The following is a 15592-nucleotide window of genomic DNA, read 5'->3' as shown; positions in this document are numbered from 1 at the left end:
AAGGCCCCGCCGCGCCCGTTCCCAGGCCGCAACAAGTTCCTCAACCGAGCCGTGAGCCAGACCCTCAGGAAATGGCCCAAGCTCCGTCCGAACCCATCCGGGTCCATCAGGCGCCTGGGACGGAACCAACGTATCGGCTCCGTCTCCCTGCGGTGGTGAATGGCGGTCAGAAAGTCCAGGCGAAGAAGAGAGTGATCTGACCATGACAAAGGTTCAATGACTATTTCCTTTAAGTCCAGATCTCTCAACCACTGACCAGAGACAAAAATCAGGTCCAGAGTGCCACCCCCAATGTGAGTAGGGCCATCAACTACTTGGGTCAGGTCCAAGGCCGTCATGGAAGCCATGAACTCCCGAGCTGCCGCCGATGACGAGCGGAAGATGGCAGTTAAAGTCCCCATGACTAAAAGTCTGGGGTCTCAACTGCCACCCCAGCCAGCACCTCCAGGAGCTCGGGCAGGCGGCTGTCACGCAGCAAGGAGCCAGGTACGTGACCAGCAAGCCCATCTGACACCTATGACCCCACCTCACAAAGAGGGATTCACACCCGGCAATCTGAGGTACAGTGGTCTCCCTCGGCTCTAGACTCTCTTTAATAACAACCGCCACCCACCACCCCTACCCTGGGCCTCGGCTGATGGAATGCACGGAAACCGGTGGGCACATCTCGACCAGGGCACGCCTTCAGTGCCCAACCAGGTCTCCGTAACGCCTATAATATCCGCGGCACCCCCCTGAATCTGATCATGTATTAGGGGGGCCTTATTGGCCACGGACCGTGTGTTGCATAACATCAGACGAAGGCCCAGGCTCTGAGGGTCTTGACCATCCGGGGGACGGGAGAAGGGAGGGGGATCGGGGCGCGCGATCGCCTGCAGACATCGAGCGCGCGCCCCCCCAAAACGATGCGGTCCCCCCCTTCCGCCATATCTGCCCCTCCCACTTACCGTGCAAATGGAACCACCCTCACCAAAAGGAACGTAATCCCCCTATAACCTCCGAACCCATTACTAAACCGCCACGAGCGCTGCAAGGACTGGCTCCCACCCGGCGGGCTACTCCCAATACCCGCCCTAACCCTCCCACCCCTCCCGACGGGTTCTCTCCCCACCCGTCGAATCCCTCCCCTCCCAACCCTTAAAATCCCCATTAAAACTCCCTTAAAAATTTCTTAAAACAACTAATTAAAAGCCCTAAGCCTCCTATTTTTAGCATGCCACCTCTCGGGGCTCCAAAGCCTGCCTCAAGGTGGGCCTCGATAGTATGGAGGGCCAAACCCGAGAGAGGGGCGCCTCGCAGGGCAAGAAGGTCAGCCGTCAGAAACGTCGCATCACCAAGAAAGTCCGGCAGGAGGCCCATCCTGGGCCGGTCAAGATGGTAGTAGATGATACAGTGACCACAACCGGTCTGTCAGTCAGTCCTGATGGGAAGCAGTCAATAGTGATCCTCGTGGGGTAGAAAACAAAACCACTCATTCAGTCAGTTCGCCACCCACCTATAAATAGTCAGGGGTGGACTAAGGAAGAAGGAGAGGGGGCGGACCGATGGTAGAGATGTTAAACAGCCCGCCCGCCACCTTGAAGCGCCGAGGTAGGCCGCCGCCACCGGCCACCTCCGCCCGGCCGTCGTCACCAAAGCGTCCCATCGCCGCCGCATGAGGCCACCGACATCCCCCCCCAACTAGGAAGGGACGCCAGTCACTCCACCGACGCCAGCGCCAGACGAAAAAGCCAGGCCGCCACCGCCGCCAGAAAACCAACAAAGGCCGACGGGGCCCGGTAGGCCCTCCAGATCTCCACTGGGCACAACCTCCTCCGGGCTCCGGGCTCCTCCCCTCACCCCTGAAGTCGCCCGTCCTCCATCTTCCTCCACGACTGAAGCCTCCTCCATCAGGGCGGGGGATCTAAGGGGGCCCAAGATGTCAAAGGCCCCCGCCGCCGCCGCCGCCGCCGCCGCCAGAGTGCCAAAAAGGGCCGGCGGCAGCCAGGCAAGCCGCAGGCCGCCCAGCAAGCCGCCCGGCTAGCTGCCAGGGCCGCCACTGCTTCCTCCCACGGGCGGGGTCCAAGGGGGCCTGGACATCAGTGACCCCCCGTCGCCGTCGCTGCCGCCGCCGCCGCCAGACCGCCGAAAAAGGCCGGCGGCAAGCCGCGACCGCCCGGCAAGCCGGCAAGCCGCCCGGCCAGCCGCCATGACCACCGCTGCAGCAGGACGCTCCGGGGCTCCTCCCAACGCCCCCCGGAGTCGTCCTGCGCCAAGTCACCCCTCCTCCGGGTGACTGGATGCTCCTCCATCAGGTCCGGGGGCCCAAGATGTCACCAAGGCCCCCCCCAGAACCGGACAGGGCCCGAAAAGGCCCACTGCCGCTCCCCCGATCAGCAGGGCGGCGCCATCTTGGACATGCTCAGTAGGTAGTCCTCAGTAGGTAGTTGGCCACGCCCATCTAGTCACATGGTCACCTAGCCACCCAGCCCACCCAGCCAGTCATTAGGCAGATCATATTAGTCTGTGGGATTTAAAATTATGAATTTAGTGGTCCCTGAGGTCTGAAAGGTTGGGGATCCCACCCTAAGCAATCCTCTTCTTCTTCTTTCTTGACAATCCCACTAGGTAAATGAAACCAAGAAATCAACTCCGCAAGAAGGCTAAAGCTACTTTTATTGAGATGGGGCATACCAATAAAAACTTGCAAGACTGATTGTCATATAGTTTCTCCATTGTTATAATTCAGTGAATTAGCAAGGATTCTGAGCTGCATCTGAAGAGATGAAAGTTCAGATTCTTGTCTGTTTCCATCAAGGTATTTTTTTTTTCTTATTCAGTATTCTGCTCCCCTTTTTAGCTGGGCCCTAGACTGTATTGCTGAGGTCTGTATTATCTATCTCAGGGATGTCAAACTCACAGGCTGGATGCGTCACACAATGGCCATGCCCACCTCTGATTTGGGGAAGGGGAAAAAAGTTGTGATACGTCACATGAGGACAATGTGACACTGTGAGTTTGACACCTCTGATCTATCTGCATTAAGGTAAAACACTAGAGAGAAACAGGTATACAGGTGGTCCTTGGTTTACTATCATAATGGATGCTGACCATCATGGTCATAAGTCATGTTGGTCATAAAATGGGTCAGTCACGTGATGACACAATTTTATGACCTTTTTGTGGTGGTTGTTAAATAAATCACCATGGCCATTAAGCAACTCCATGGTTGCTAAGCAAATGTCACAAAGTTATTAAGTAAATTAATAGTTTACTATGGGCTTGGTTTGAAACTTGAAGTAAGTGCCTTTTCTTTCTTTCTTTCTTTCTTTTTTTTTGCAAAACCATCATTAAACATGACCATGTGACTGCAGGGCACTGCAAATAGTCATAAATGTGGCCGTTTCCAAGCACCCAAAGTTTCAGTGACATGACCTCCGAGGGAATAGCGACTATTATAACTTTGAATCTGGGTCATAAGTAGCACTAAAGGTAGCCTATTGTAACTTCAAATGGTTGCTAAGCAACAAGCCATAATTTGAGGATTATCTGTATTTAAAATTTTATTTTTGCAAACATTATTAAGGATCATTGTTGCAGGTAGCCTAAATTGATTTAAGTAAAAGCAATAAAGAAAATCTTCAAAAAGAAAGAGTATGAAGATTTTTATTGTCTGATTTTTTTAAAAAAGTGACTATTGCACATAAGAGATATATAAGAAGAAAATGACTTCTCTTTACTTGAAAATGTAACTGAGAAATGGGAAGGCATTTTCAAATCAGCCATTCTAGAGAAGTGTACACGAAAAGCAGCAAAGCACCCAGGAGAGAAGTCAAAAAAAGGCATGATGTTGTTTATGTGTGTGATAAAAGCCCCACAATGTTGATATGGAAACAAGAGGGAGGGTATTTCCAGTCACAACTGCCATTTTTACTTTTTCACACCCAAATCTGCATCAGGATAACACATACTTAGATCCACAAAATATCTACAGGTAGTCCTCAACATACAACATACAACCATAATGGAGTCTACCCTACAATGTTGTGACCATTGTAAACTGGTTTTAGAATTGGTCATAATTTCGAACAGTCACTATGTGTATATGAATACCCATTGCTCTTAGCAATGGACCTTCATAGTGCTGGAAGTTTCCCAGGTTGCTGAAAGACTACAGTAGTAGTTCAAAACATGAATTAAATGAAAGGCCTAAAATGATGACAATGTCTGCATCATCATCATCAACAACAACAACAGTTACATTTTGTTCTGTTTTTCTCCCCCACCTCCACCCCCACAAGTTATGCCATGTCATGTACTCAAACTAGGCTAAGTGGGATCAGGCCTGATGAGTATTTGAATGGGAGGAAATGTCCAGGAAATCTCAGACTAGTGTCAAATAGCATCCCACAAGGAAGCAACAGCAAACTGTTGCCAAAAATCTTACATGGCTGCCCACGAAGTTCTCAAAAATGACGCTTTATCTATTTTTGAAGCATTTTATATATTAAAAACAAGAAGGGAAAATCTGCTTCTATGTGACTGGATTTAATAATAAATTAAAGAACCTTGATGGCGCAGTGGTTAGAGTGCAGTACTGCAGGCAATTTGGCAGTTCAAATCCCACCAGGCTCAAGGTTGACTCAGCCTTCCATCCTTCTGAGGTGGGTAAAATGAGGACCAAAATTGTTGGGGGCAATATGCTAACTCTGTAAACCACTTAGAGAGGGCTGTAAAGTATGTAAGTCTAAGTGCTATTGCTATTGCTAAAGGGCTGCACTGTTTTATGTATTAATAGTGTCTAGATCTTGTCTCTACCTTTCAGGTTTTAGGTTATTTTAATTACTATTAAGTATAATCATACTATCACTGTTGTGTTGTCTCCCCCCCACATAATGTACCACCAATAAAACTATCAACAACAATCAAGCAATGAGGTTGTAGACTTGATCTATTTCTTCTCAAAGAAATTGATACAGAACATCCCGTCTGGACTACTGCAATGCTCTCTACATGGGGCTCCCCTTGAGAAGCACCCGGAGGCTCCAGTTAGTTCAGAATGCGGCTGTGCGGGTGATAGAGGGAGCCCCTCGTGGCTCCCATGTGACACCCCTCCTGCGCAGACTGCACTGGCTACCTGTGGCTTTCCGGGTGCGCTTCAAGGTTTTGGTAACTATCTTCAAAGCGCTCCATGGCATAGGGCCGGGTTATTTACGGGACCACCTGCTACTACTGAATACCTCTCACCGACCCGTGCACTCTCACAGAGAGGGACTCCTCAGGGTGCCGTCAGCTAGGCAGTGCCGGCTGGCGACGCCCAGGGGAAGGGCCTTCTCTGTGGGGGCTTCCACCCTCTGGAACGAACTTCCCCCAGGACTTCGTCAGCTTCCTGACCTCCGAACCTTCCGCCACGAGCTTAAAACACATCTATTTATCTGCGCAGGACTGGATTAGATTTTAAAATTTAAATTGGTTTTAAATGGGTTTTATTATGTATATTGTTATTTTTAATTATTCGGCCATTTCTAATAAGTTTTTTAACTGATGTTTTATTTTGTATTTATATGTATATTTTTTATTTGGCTGTAAACCGCCCTGAGTCCCTAGGGAGATAGGGCGGTATAAAAATACGAAAAATAAATAAAATAAATAAATAAATAAGTGGCAGAGACAGAGGTCAGTACAGTACAGTGCAGTACAGTGCGACTTCAATATTCAGAATCACAGTGGACAAGACTTATGGTCCATTTTATGTTGTCAAAGTATATATTATTGAGAATTATCTCGTCCCTAAATGGAGACACAATTTCAGATTTTTGTAAAGTAATTTTTACTATTGGTAGAAAATCAGCAATATCTTTTTCCTCTGTAAAAAATAATAAAAGCCCTGAGTTGCTTGAGATGAGTAGTATATAAGCTTAATAAAATAAACAAAATACAGGTCTGTTCCTTCAGATAGAAATAGGAATTGTAAAAAAATGCAATCCTTAATTACACATAAACAGTCATAACATCCAACCACACATATTTTGTTGATGCACATCTTGCCAATGTCTCATTTCAAATATAAGCTTGCCTTTTGTAATAGTTGCTTTAATTCTAATATAGCCTCTAGCAGAGTTTCATATTGTCAGTAGAAAGATATGTTGGATTGTTTTAAAAAGAATATTAATTCCCTCTGTGAGTGGAAATTTGCAAAGCCATTTGCAAAGTCTGGACCACTTCTATAGACTAGTTACAGTAATTAAATGCTTGCATGGCAAAAATAACAAGAGACACAATTTTTTTTTGATTGCAACAAGCAGCAACAGAGATTTATTGGACGATTTTCATCAGTATCAAAAGCCAAAGGACAGTCACAAATGAACTGAAGAAAGAGAAAGCATATCCTCCAAGAATGTGCTTTAAAGAGTGGATGATACAACAATTAAGGGGAAACAGAGAAATCTTTTGTGATGGTCATTGACATAGAAATGGAAGAGCAGAGACCTAACTATTATGAGGATTTATGCAGAGAATTTGAGCAGATGTGATCTCTTTTGATCATATAAATTCTTGGAGGAATTTGGAAGTATCAGTCACAAGATTTTCTTCCGAGTCCTGTTGAAAAAGACAAAGAGGGAAAAATGAATCTATGGGAAAACTGGCAATACGAATAAGAAGAACTGAGAGGTAAAACTCATGGGTTTTTGGTAGTCAAATATATTTTCTAAAGACCAGGACAAATTATAATAATAATAATTTAATAATTTAATTTTTATAATAATAATAATTTAATTTTTATACCGCCCTTCTCCCGAAGGACTCAGGGCAGTGAACAGGCAGATAAAATAATACAATATATTACAATAAAAACACTCTTTAAAAAACTTATTCAATATGGCCTAAAATTTAAAATACAATACAAAATATAAAATAAACCCCAATAAAATCCATATTTAAAAACCCTAAATTATGTTCCCTGCAGAGACTCTCTTTATCGCAATAAAATGAAATAAACAACCAACAAACCCTTTGAGATTATGGGTTTTATATTACTTTTAGATATTAAAAAAAAACTACTGAAAGAGAAAAGCATTTCAGATACTGAATAGCAGCAAACTTTATAAATTCATTGAAATTAAAGCCTCTTGTAACTTTCTGGAAAAATAGGCAAGCTGCCTTAGGGAGTTTTTAATTTTTTTTTTAGAACTAATCTAAATGAACAAAACAATATTTTTTCAATTTAACATCGTCTTTCAGATGATATAATTCCATGTTCTTTGTTTCATCTCAAAGGTAATCTATCTTTGCCCAGACTGATGGCAAAGGTGTCTGCACAGGGTGACAGAAAATGAAGATGAGTAGAAGAAGGGATAACAGAACCTGGGATGGAGTTAGAAGAGGAATCTCTATGTAGCGACAAGTGGACTAACTCCAGTCTCCCTTGAATTCCATTGGCCCTATCTAAGTCCAAGCAAGTGTTAAGCGTTAGTTAAGAAAATTCCTGTGCATAGGCTGTTTAGCAATAAAAAGACCTTCACATGTGGACCTGGTCTGACAGTTATGACCAGTGGTGGGATTCAAATAATTTAACAACCGGTTCTCTGCCTTAATGATTTCTTCCAACAACCAGTTTGCCAAACTGCTCAGAATGTTAACAACCGGTTCTCCTGAAGTGGTGCAAACTGGCTGAATCCCACCACTGGTTATGACCCATGTGATTAAAACTCTATCCCTTGTTTAGGTGCACTGTGGGCACTGCTGATAAGGGATATCTGTGCCTTTGAGTAGACCATCAAAGGCATTCCTCCAGAAAGGAGTGAGACTCCAGGACCAAAAAGTATGTATTGGGAGGAAAGTGTTTTTTTTTAAAAAAAACTTTAAAAGTAAATGTTGAGAAAACTTGATAACTTTTTGTAAAAATGTTTGCAGATGAAATAAAGTACCTCACAAAATTTCAAAAGATACAGGAGAAGACTGGGACGGTAACACGTAGCTGTTATGTTGGGCTAAACCCCATTTAAATAATCCAGTTGAGATGAGACAAAGAAAATGGAAGGATTTCTTACATAGAGTCCTGAGAATCTAAGGTTTAAGTCAAAAACCAAAATTAAGGAGGTGCCTGGAATCAGATGTGTTCAGGGTTTAGAGGTACTGTCTTTGACACTGAAGGATCAAAAGAAATGCTAAATTTTGCCTCACCCCCCAAACAGCAATCTATATGAAGCCTCCAGTTTGGTTGCCATTTGTACAAATATTACATTGCCTATCTTTTGTCCTTCTGCCAAGCCAACAAAGTGATGTCCTCTACCTGTTATAGATTCCAGCCTCAAATTTAGCTCTGGTTCCTACTACTAACCCGAGAAACTCTGAACTCTGCGAAATGTAGCCTCCACCACTAATTCCAAAATTTGTGGGCAACCTTAGTTGAACAAATGGCTGGAACCGAGCTCTCTATTTAGGATAGTAGACACAGAGGCCATATTATTTGTAAACTAAATGATACATAATTCCTTAGCATGCCAAACAGCTGTATAGATAATGGCCAGATGCAGCATGGTAATTTTCCAGCATTCCTATTTCTGATTTTCCATAGTTAATCAGATTCTACATACTTTCCCCATTAAAAAGATTTCCATTGTTATAAAAAGAAATATGCCACATTTAAAGTCACCTTTACTGATTAATATTATTCTTTCCCGCAAGCAGAAAAAACAAACAAACCATGGTCGTCATGGTAATCCTCACCTGTTTTGCACGCCTGGGAATGGGAAGACGTAGGATAAGACTGAGGATGTGAAGAAATTCCTCCTCCAATATGTCCTCCGCCAATGCCTCCTCCTACACAGACGCCTCCTCCGCCAATGCTTCCTCCACTGACACCACTGCCTACACAGACGCCTCCTCCGCCAATGCTTCCTCCACTGACACCTCCTCCTACGCAAACACCTCCTCCACTGATGCTTCCTCCACCTCTTCTACTACCTCCATATCCTCCGCCATGTACTCCTGAGCCACTGGAAGAAGAAAAATATAATCTCTTATAATATAATATATTTCTAAAATAAGGATAATCCATCCATCCATCAACCAACCAATAATAGAAACTCTTACCCAGGAGAAGAATTCCCGTCTTTCAAATAAAGTAAATATTATGACTTTAGCATCAAGCTCAGTAATATAACTGTAATTTAAGCTGGGAAACAATTCTACCTGAATTCTGGGAGATCAGCTCCTAGCTGGTTTTGTCAATACTTTTTTACGTGGACTAGTAGTCTGAGTCAGTTCAAGGCAATATTGTAGCTTTGTTCACTACAGTTATTCATCACCTCTTTCCTTCTTAATTCGCAGACCTTCTTTAGGCATTATACATGTAGAGTTCCCATCTTCTAAGTAGATTGCATAACTTCTGTTTCTAGTCTTGTTTTTTGAATTTCAGTTCACAGGGAAAGCAACAAGACTGGAGTTTGAGTACAACTGGATTCTACTGTTCTTGGCTTCCACATTAACTGAAATTCTGCAGTATTACTTTACTCTAGAGGCAATGGTAATAAAAAATGTCACTGAAGCAATGTCAGTAAGATTTGTATTAAGGTTATGTAGAATGTTCACAAGTTAAGTATAATATGACACCCTAAAATGGCTAGAACCTTTCAGGAGATGCTTGTGATTTAATGATAAATGATTATCAACAAGCTTTGTACAAGAGCACAGAGCTTAACTCCTGTCTGGAAAGCTATCAGTTCACATTTTGTACATTTCCTAGTCAACATACATTTCTTGCTGCCCTTCCTCAAGCAAACGGCGGTATTGACAGATTTCCTGTTCCAGACGAGTTTTGATGCTAAGGAGCAACTGATATTCTTGAGTCTGTCTTTCAATATCAAGCCGGATGTTAGCCAATTCTTCTTCTATAGGTTCAATCATAGCCTGAATCTGTTGTAGTTGCATGTTGTAGCGACGTTCTGTATCCTCCAGATTGGTTTGCAGAGACTGAACCTGAAAACAGAAAGGCAACACATAGGACCTGATCTTCAAGAAAATGCTGAGGTTCTTTTAGCAAAAGGGAAGGGAGAATAGAAATATTTAGGTACTAGACAACCATTTGATGATTGCTGACTGTAATAATTTCCACATGCTGTCACATACCATGCTTATTTGAGACTGGAGCTCAATCTCAAGGGTTTGGTACTCTCGTCTCAGTTCTGAAAGTTGATGGTTGCTTGAAGTTATCTCCTGATCACTTGAACTCACTTGTTGGCGAACTTCTTCCATCTAAAAGATACAAAGGAATAAAAAATGAGAAAAAATAAGAAGGTAATGTAGGTGGCATGGGAAAATTGGGAGGAGTGGCAGTGGAATTAGATCATGTTAAGAAGTCTTCTGAAAATACCTGATGTCTTCTTCTGAAAATACCTGATTCATCCTAACAGGCTAGTCCATTTCTTTCTTTCTCCAAAGCCCTTCTCCTTCCACAGCTCCTCTTTCATAGCCTCTAATCCATTGCACTGCTCTAGCTGCACATCCCTTCAATGGGATTGATTGCATGTTTTGCTTGAGGGAAGGGATGGGAAAGGGGTTATTGTTGGTGTTTTTCTCCTTATTTCTGGGTTTCCCTGAATTGAGCTATTACTATCAATGAACTGTTGATCTGATCCTTACAAGCTGTTCTTATGTTAAGAACTATGCTAATCACTTCTTTCTCACCACCTGCAATTTCAGACATTTTTTATGGGACTCTGACTCCAATATTTCCTGCTTTTCAGCTCCCAGTTCCCCAACCTTATTCAGATTGCTTCTAGGATGTTTTGGGGATGTGAAATAGATATTTAGCTATTTCTTTCAACCTGCATATTGGGCTTCTCTTAGGGTCTTGCCATCAAAGCCCACAAAATATTTCTATATATTGCTGGTGATGAAAAGAGTTTGCATTTTCTGATCACTGGAAGATTAACAGACTGCTTAAATATATTTCACTTGCCTTGGTTTCATACCAGGTTTCAACCTCTTTTCGATTTTGTTCAATGATGCTTTCATATTCACACCGGAGCTGATCTAAACGTTGTTTCAAGTCTTGTCCAGGGGCAGCATTCACTTCAACACTGACATCACCATGGCCTCTTTGGCTTCGGAGTCCTCTCAGTGTCTATAGCAATGGGAATGAAGAAATGAATCATAAGAAACTGATATTAAAAAGCATTTTATCGGCAGAATGACCTGATTTGTAGTGTAAAACAGACTCCCAAAACAGAGTAGAAGGATGTTTTGCATTTTCTCCTCATGAAAAAAAAAAGTTTTTATGACAGCTCAATGCCTGGCATACATTTATTTTGTAATCCAGGTCTATCTATGGACAACATAACTTCTTATACATCCATGATTTCTTCAATCTTCTCCCTTCCCTCTCTCTGAGTTCTGACATGAAATGCAGAAGGACTTAACATGCCTTTGGATACTATGTAAAATATATTCTTAAAAAACAAATTACTGGATGGTTATTCCCAGCAAAGATAATCATGGGTAGCAGTAGCCAATATTTTTATTTTCTCTTGTATGGGCCCTTTGGGTTGCTTAGACTCATTGTGGCAACAGTTTTGTAAATGTTCAAGCCACAATCTGCTCCCCAAACTCTTAATTTTCCTACTGAACCAAAAGACCAGTTGACTTCATTGTTTATCTTTTCCATTGGTCTCATGATATTTTACCAAATCATCCCATTCTAATTTATTTCAAACAGCTGGCTACTGTTGCCTTTACTACTGTATACAGAGCCAAAAGACCAGGGATTTTTCCAAGCCTCTTTGTGTGTATGCATAATATTTATTTATAGCCCATCTTTATTAAGTTTATCCATCTTCCCCTATGGAAAAAAATAAAAGCGGAAGTAGGACTATAAAATGTGGAAATATGAGATTTGGTGAGAAGGTAGATTGCTACATCTTCACAAAATGAAAGTCAAGGTGCCACTTGAAAGGCATTGTTTCCTGGGTGCTGTTTGGTTGGGAATTATGCCACTGACTCTTTACTACAGAAGTATTGCCTGGCCCAAGATACATCAAGGAACAGCAGTGAAATATTTTTGAGTGTCATTCAATTCATTCTTTGAATTTTGTTCCCAAACAAACTGGGGGTGGTGGTGTAGATGGCCTATTATCCGAAAAGTAAGGGTCAGAAGCTCTGAATGTTAGAGTTCTATTCACTGGTGCTCTTACCTCCTCATGATTCTTCTTCATATTTATCAGGTCTTCTTTGAGGGATTCAAATTGCATTTCCAGATCTGACTTGGCAAGAGTGAGTTGATCCAAGATTGGACGTAATCCATTAATGTCAGCTTCCACATTCTGACGGAGACCAGCTTCAGTGTTATATCTATTCCACAGGAAAGTTTACAGGAGGTATCATGATTACCACTTTTGCACAAAGTGTACCAAAAACAAATTGTCTTGGGAAAAAAGTCAACAATCCCCCAAAATATAATGAAGAGTGAAGATGCTCAGAGTTTATTGAAGGTTGGCTGTTTATTTAAGGCGTAAAAAGAACACATGGAAAAACAGGGAAGAAAGGGGATGAAATGGAGAGTCTTCCCCCCAAAAAATACTTTAAGCCGGATAAATTCTGAAAAGGCACACTTCACACTACGTGATTGTATGAAGCCTCCCACCTTTGAGTTGTACTATTAGTAGCTACTTGGAGTTTGTAATCCAGAAAGTGGTGTATCCCTTTCTCAGGTAAAATCACTGAGTGCAGCAGGATTAGAAGCAAGCGAGAAGTGAATCATACTCACTTCAGCTTAAAATCTTCAGCAGTCATCCTGGTGTTATCTATATTCAGCAGAATTTTGTTATAATCATCTGTTTCAGCAACCAGCTGAAAAATAAATAAATAATAGAGATGTTTATGACACAGTAATAAGTAAACTGCTGTGATTGTTTTGACTGCTTGGTACAACCGATGTTGGAATACGTGGTTTTGATTTGTCTGTAAGATTACACTTTAAGAAATGCGAAATCTGAAAAGGTAATACTTCTTTTTCTTCTTCTGTCTTTCTTCTCCTACTATTTTTTGATTTGATATTAGTTCTACTTTTCAGACCTGATTTTATGGATATCTGTTGTGTTTTGCTTATATTTGAAGGCATGACCTCTTGCATCTATGCATCAACATTATTTAGTTTTTCTGGCTGCTGAGTTTGTGACAGTTCCCACTGAAAACCATTTTACTTGAAAAAGAAGAATCACTGACTGACAACCACATCTATAGCCATTTGGTGTTCCAAGTATGAACTAGTGAACACACATACTTGAATCAATGCCTAGATGGCAAATTCTGTGCACTATACATGGAATCACCTGTGCTTCCTGCCCTCTTTCATTATGGAAAATATGGACTTGAATCTACTTCCCAAATATTCTACCAATGTCTACCAATATTCTACCTTGCTAGATACCTTGCTAGAAAAGATACCAAGAAATCCTAAAACACAGAGAATGAAAGTAAAAGTAACATTTCCCATTTTAAAGTAAATAAAATGTGTGTGCTTCATAGCTTATTATCACTACAGGATTTCTTTCCTTCCAGGGGTTCCATTTTTGCCTAATATCTCTCTGTTGATCATTGATATATTTCTTCTTTTTTGTTTCATCTCTAAACAAATACTTCTAAATAATTCAGTCTTGTTATATATGATGTTCTCGGTAAATCTATATGAAGAAAATAACATCTCTGCTAAAATATACCTCTTGGAAATCCTGCTGACATCAACCTGTTTGTATGTATGTATGTATGTATGTATGTATGTATGTATGTATGTGTGTGTGTATGTATGTATACACAAACACACACACACATACACATACACACACACACAAACACTATATAGTTGCTCTGTATTAAATACAGACTGAATGATCAAATGATGCATTTAGAGAATTAAGAATATTTAAAGTTAATAACTTTTAAATTAATAACTAATCTTTAAGTTATCACTATCATTATTAATCACAATCTAACAAGAACGAAGCATAGGAGCCTCAGTTTCTACAGCACCTGCTTAAAATCTCACAATGTGGTAGATTTATTTGTCTCAAATGACCTCATTTAGTCAAAAGTTTATTTTGGAGATAAAAAAATATCTGTGAAATAATCCAGATTCTAAGGGCAAATGTAATTTGATGTATGCATGTCACCTCTGATAAGAATATCTCCTTCCAAGACTTCTATGGCAACCTTTCTAATTTGCAGCACAATCTTGAAAAAAGACAAGTTTGGTCTTAGGTGTTGTCAACTCAAAATTCAAACTTCAGAGAATCATTACACAGTCCTAATAAATACTTTAAAAGGTTGCTGCCATCAGCACCACGCAAAAGAACAAATTCTTATAGTGATGATGTCTTTTTTTTCCCATTAGCTTTTTTTCTGTATAGTAATGTAGAAAAGGGGCAGGAATATGGTCAATTTTCATTTTCATTAATTTAGTGAAGTTGCAGATTATGAAGGATTAAATTAACATTAGTGTGCAAGGAACAACTAATGTAGGATGCTTATTTACAAAAGTATTGTTTCTGTCTCATCTCATGTCCTACAATACTGATCTCTCTTTTCTCTTCTTGCCATTTCTCCTTCCAAATTCTCTTTCATTTCTATGGGCCTTCCCACTTGGCCTTTTACATGGATGGCATTAAAAGCAGCAATCTTCCTTAAGAACACAGATTGTATACATACCTCATTGTAGAGTTGGTCAATTTCTTGGTAATAGTGGCTATAGTCCTTGTCTGGTCCAATATCACCATGCTTCTGATACCATTCTTTGATCCAGATCTCAAGCTGACAATTTTCATCTTCCAGTCTTTTCACCTGGTCCAGATAATTAGCCAGGCGATCATTAAGATTCTGCATGGTTGCCTTTTCATTGCTGGAGAGGAGACCGCCATCACCACCACCAAAACTACCACTGCTGAATGGGTAGCTGGTACCGCCACCATAGGTGCCACTACCATAACTGCCACCACCATAGCTGCCACCGCCATAGCAAACACCACCATATCCACTTCCCCCATAGCCACCATAACTTCCACCACCATAGCTGCCACCACCATAGCAGCTACCTCCGTAGCTTATTCTCCCTCTACTAATTCTCCCACAGCTACCGCTGCTGAAGCCACCTCCTCCATATCCACTCCGGGATCCTCCATAACTTCTTCCAGAAAGTCCTCTTGAGGACCCTGAGGATGTAATCTTGATGCTGCCTCCACCACTGATCCTGCCACCACCAACACTGCTTCCGCCACCCTTAGTGCCACAACTCATAGTGATTTAGATTTGGAATCCAAATATTAGAAAAGCCCCACTGTAGCTGCACAGCCTAGTACTGGGATTCCAGCTGTAATCCTTCATCCCAGTTGTCCTTATTTATATCTCCTGTGGAGGGAGTTGCCACAAAGGCTGTTCCTGGTCCCTCCCATGGTATTTGCCAATCCCTTTGTTTATGCCAAGATTTATCTCCCAATGGGAGAGGTTTTTTTAAAAGTTATCAAAGGCAATCTAATACGTAGCTGGCTTTGTCACTCCCACAGAAATTTTAAGTGATGATAAAGAAATAGCTGCCTATTCAGCCTTATACTTTGCTAATTTC

General features: G+C 41.7%; 1 protein-coding gene across 1 annotated transcript; it reads right to left on the bottom strand.

Moving 5' to 3' along the window:
• Nucleotides 1–6256: 6256 nt before the first annotated feature.
• LOC131196828 (keratin, type I cytoskeletal 19-like) lies at nucleotides 6257–15351 on the bottom strand. Its single transcript, XM_058180216.1, has 8 exons — nucleotides 14683–15351; nucleotides 12746–12828; nucleotides 12174–12330; nucleotides 10943–11107; nucleotides 10111–10236; nucleotides 9737–9960; nucleotides 8710–8978; nucleotides 6257–6579 (listed from the first exon to the last, which is right to left on the bottom strand). Exons 1-8 carry the CDS (start codon nucleotides 15265–15267, stop codon nucleotides 6554–6556), a joined length of 1635 nt encoding a protein of 544 aa, XP_058036199.1. The 5' UTR covers nucleotides 15268–15351; the 3' UTR covers nucleotides 6257–6553.
• Between the last annotated feature and the right edge of the window lie 241 nt (nucleotides 15352–15592).

The sequence above is a fragment of the Ahaetulla prasina genome, chromosome 4, assembly GCF_028640845.1.
Source record: "Ahaetulla prasina isolate Xishuangbanna chromosome 4, ASM2864084v1, whole genome shotgun sequence".
Classification (NCBI taxonomy): domain Eukaryota; kingdom Metazoa; phylum Chordata; class Lepidosauria; order Squamata; family Colubridae; genus Ahaetulla; species Ahaetulla prasina.
This window is presented reverse-complemented; position numbering and strand designations above follow the sequence as displayed.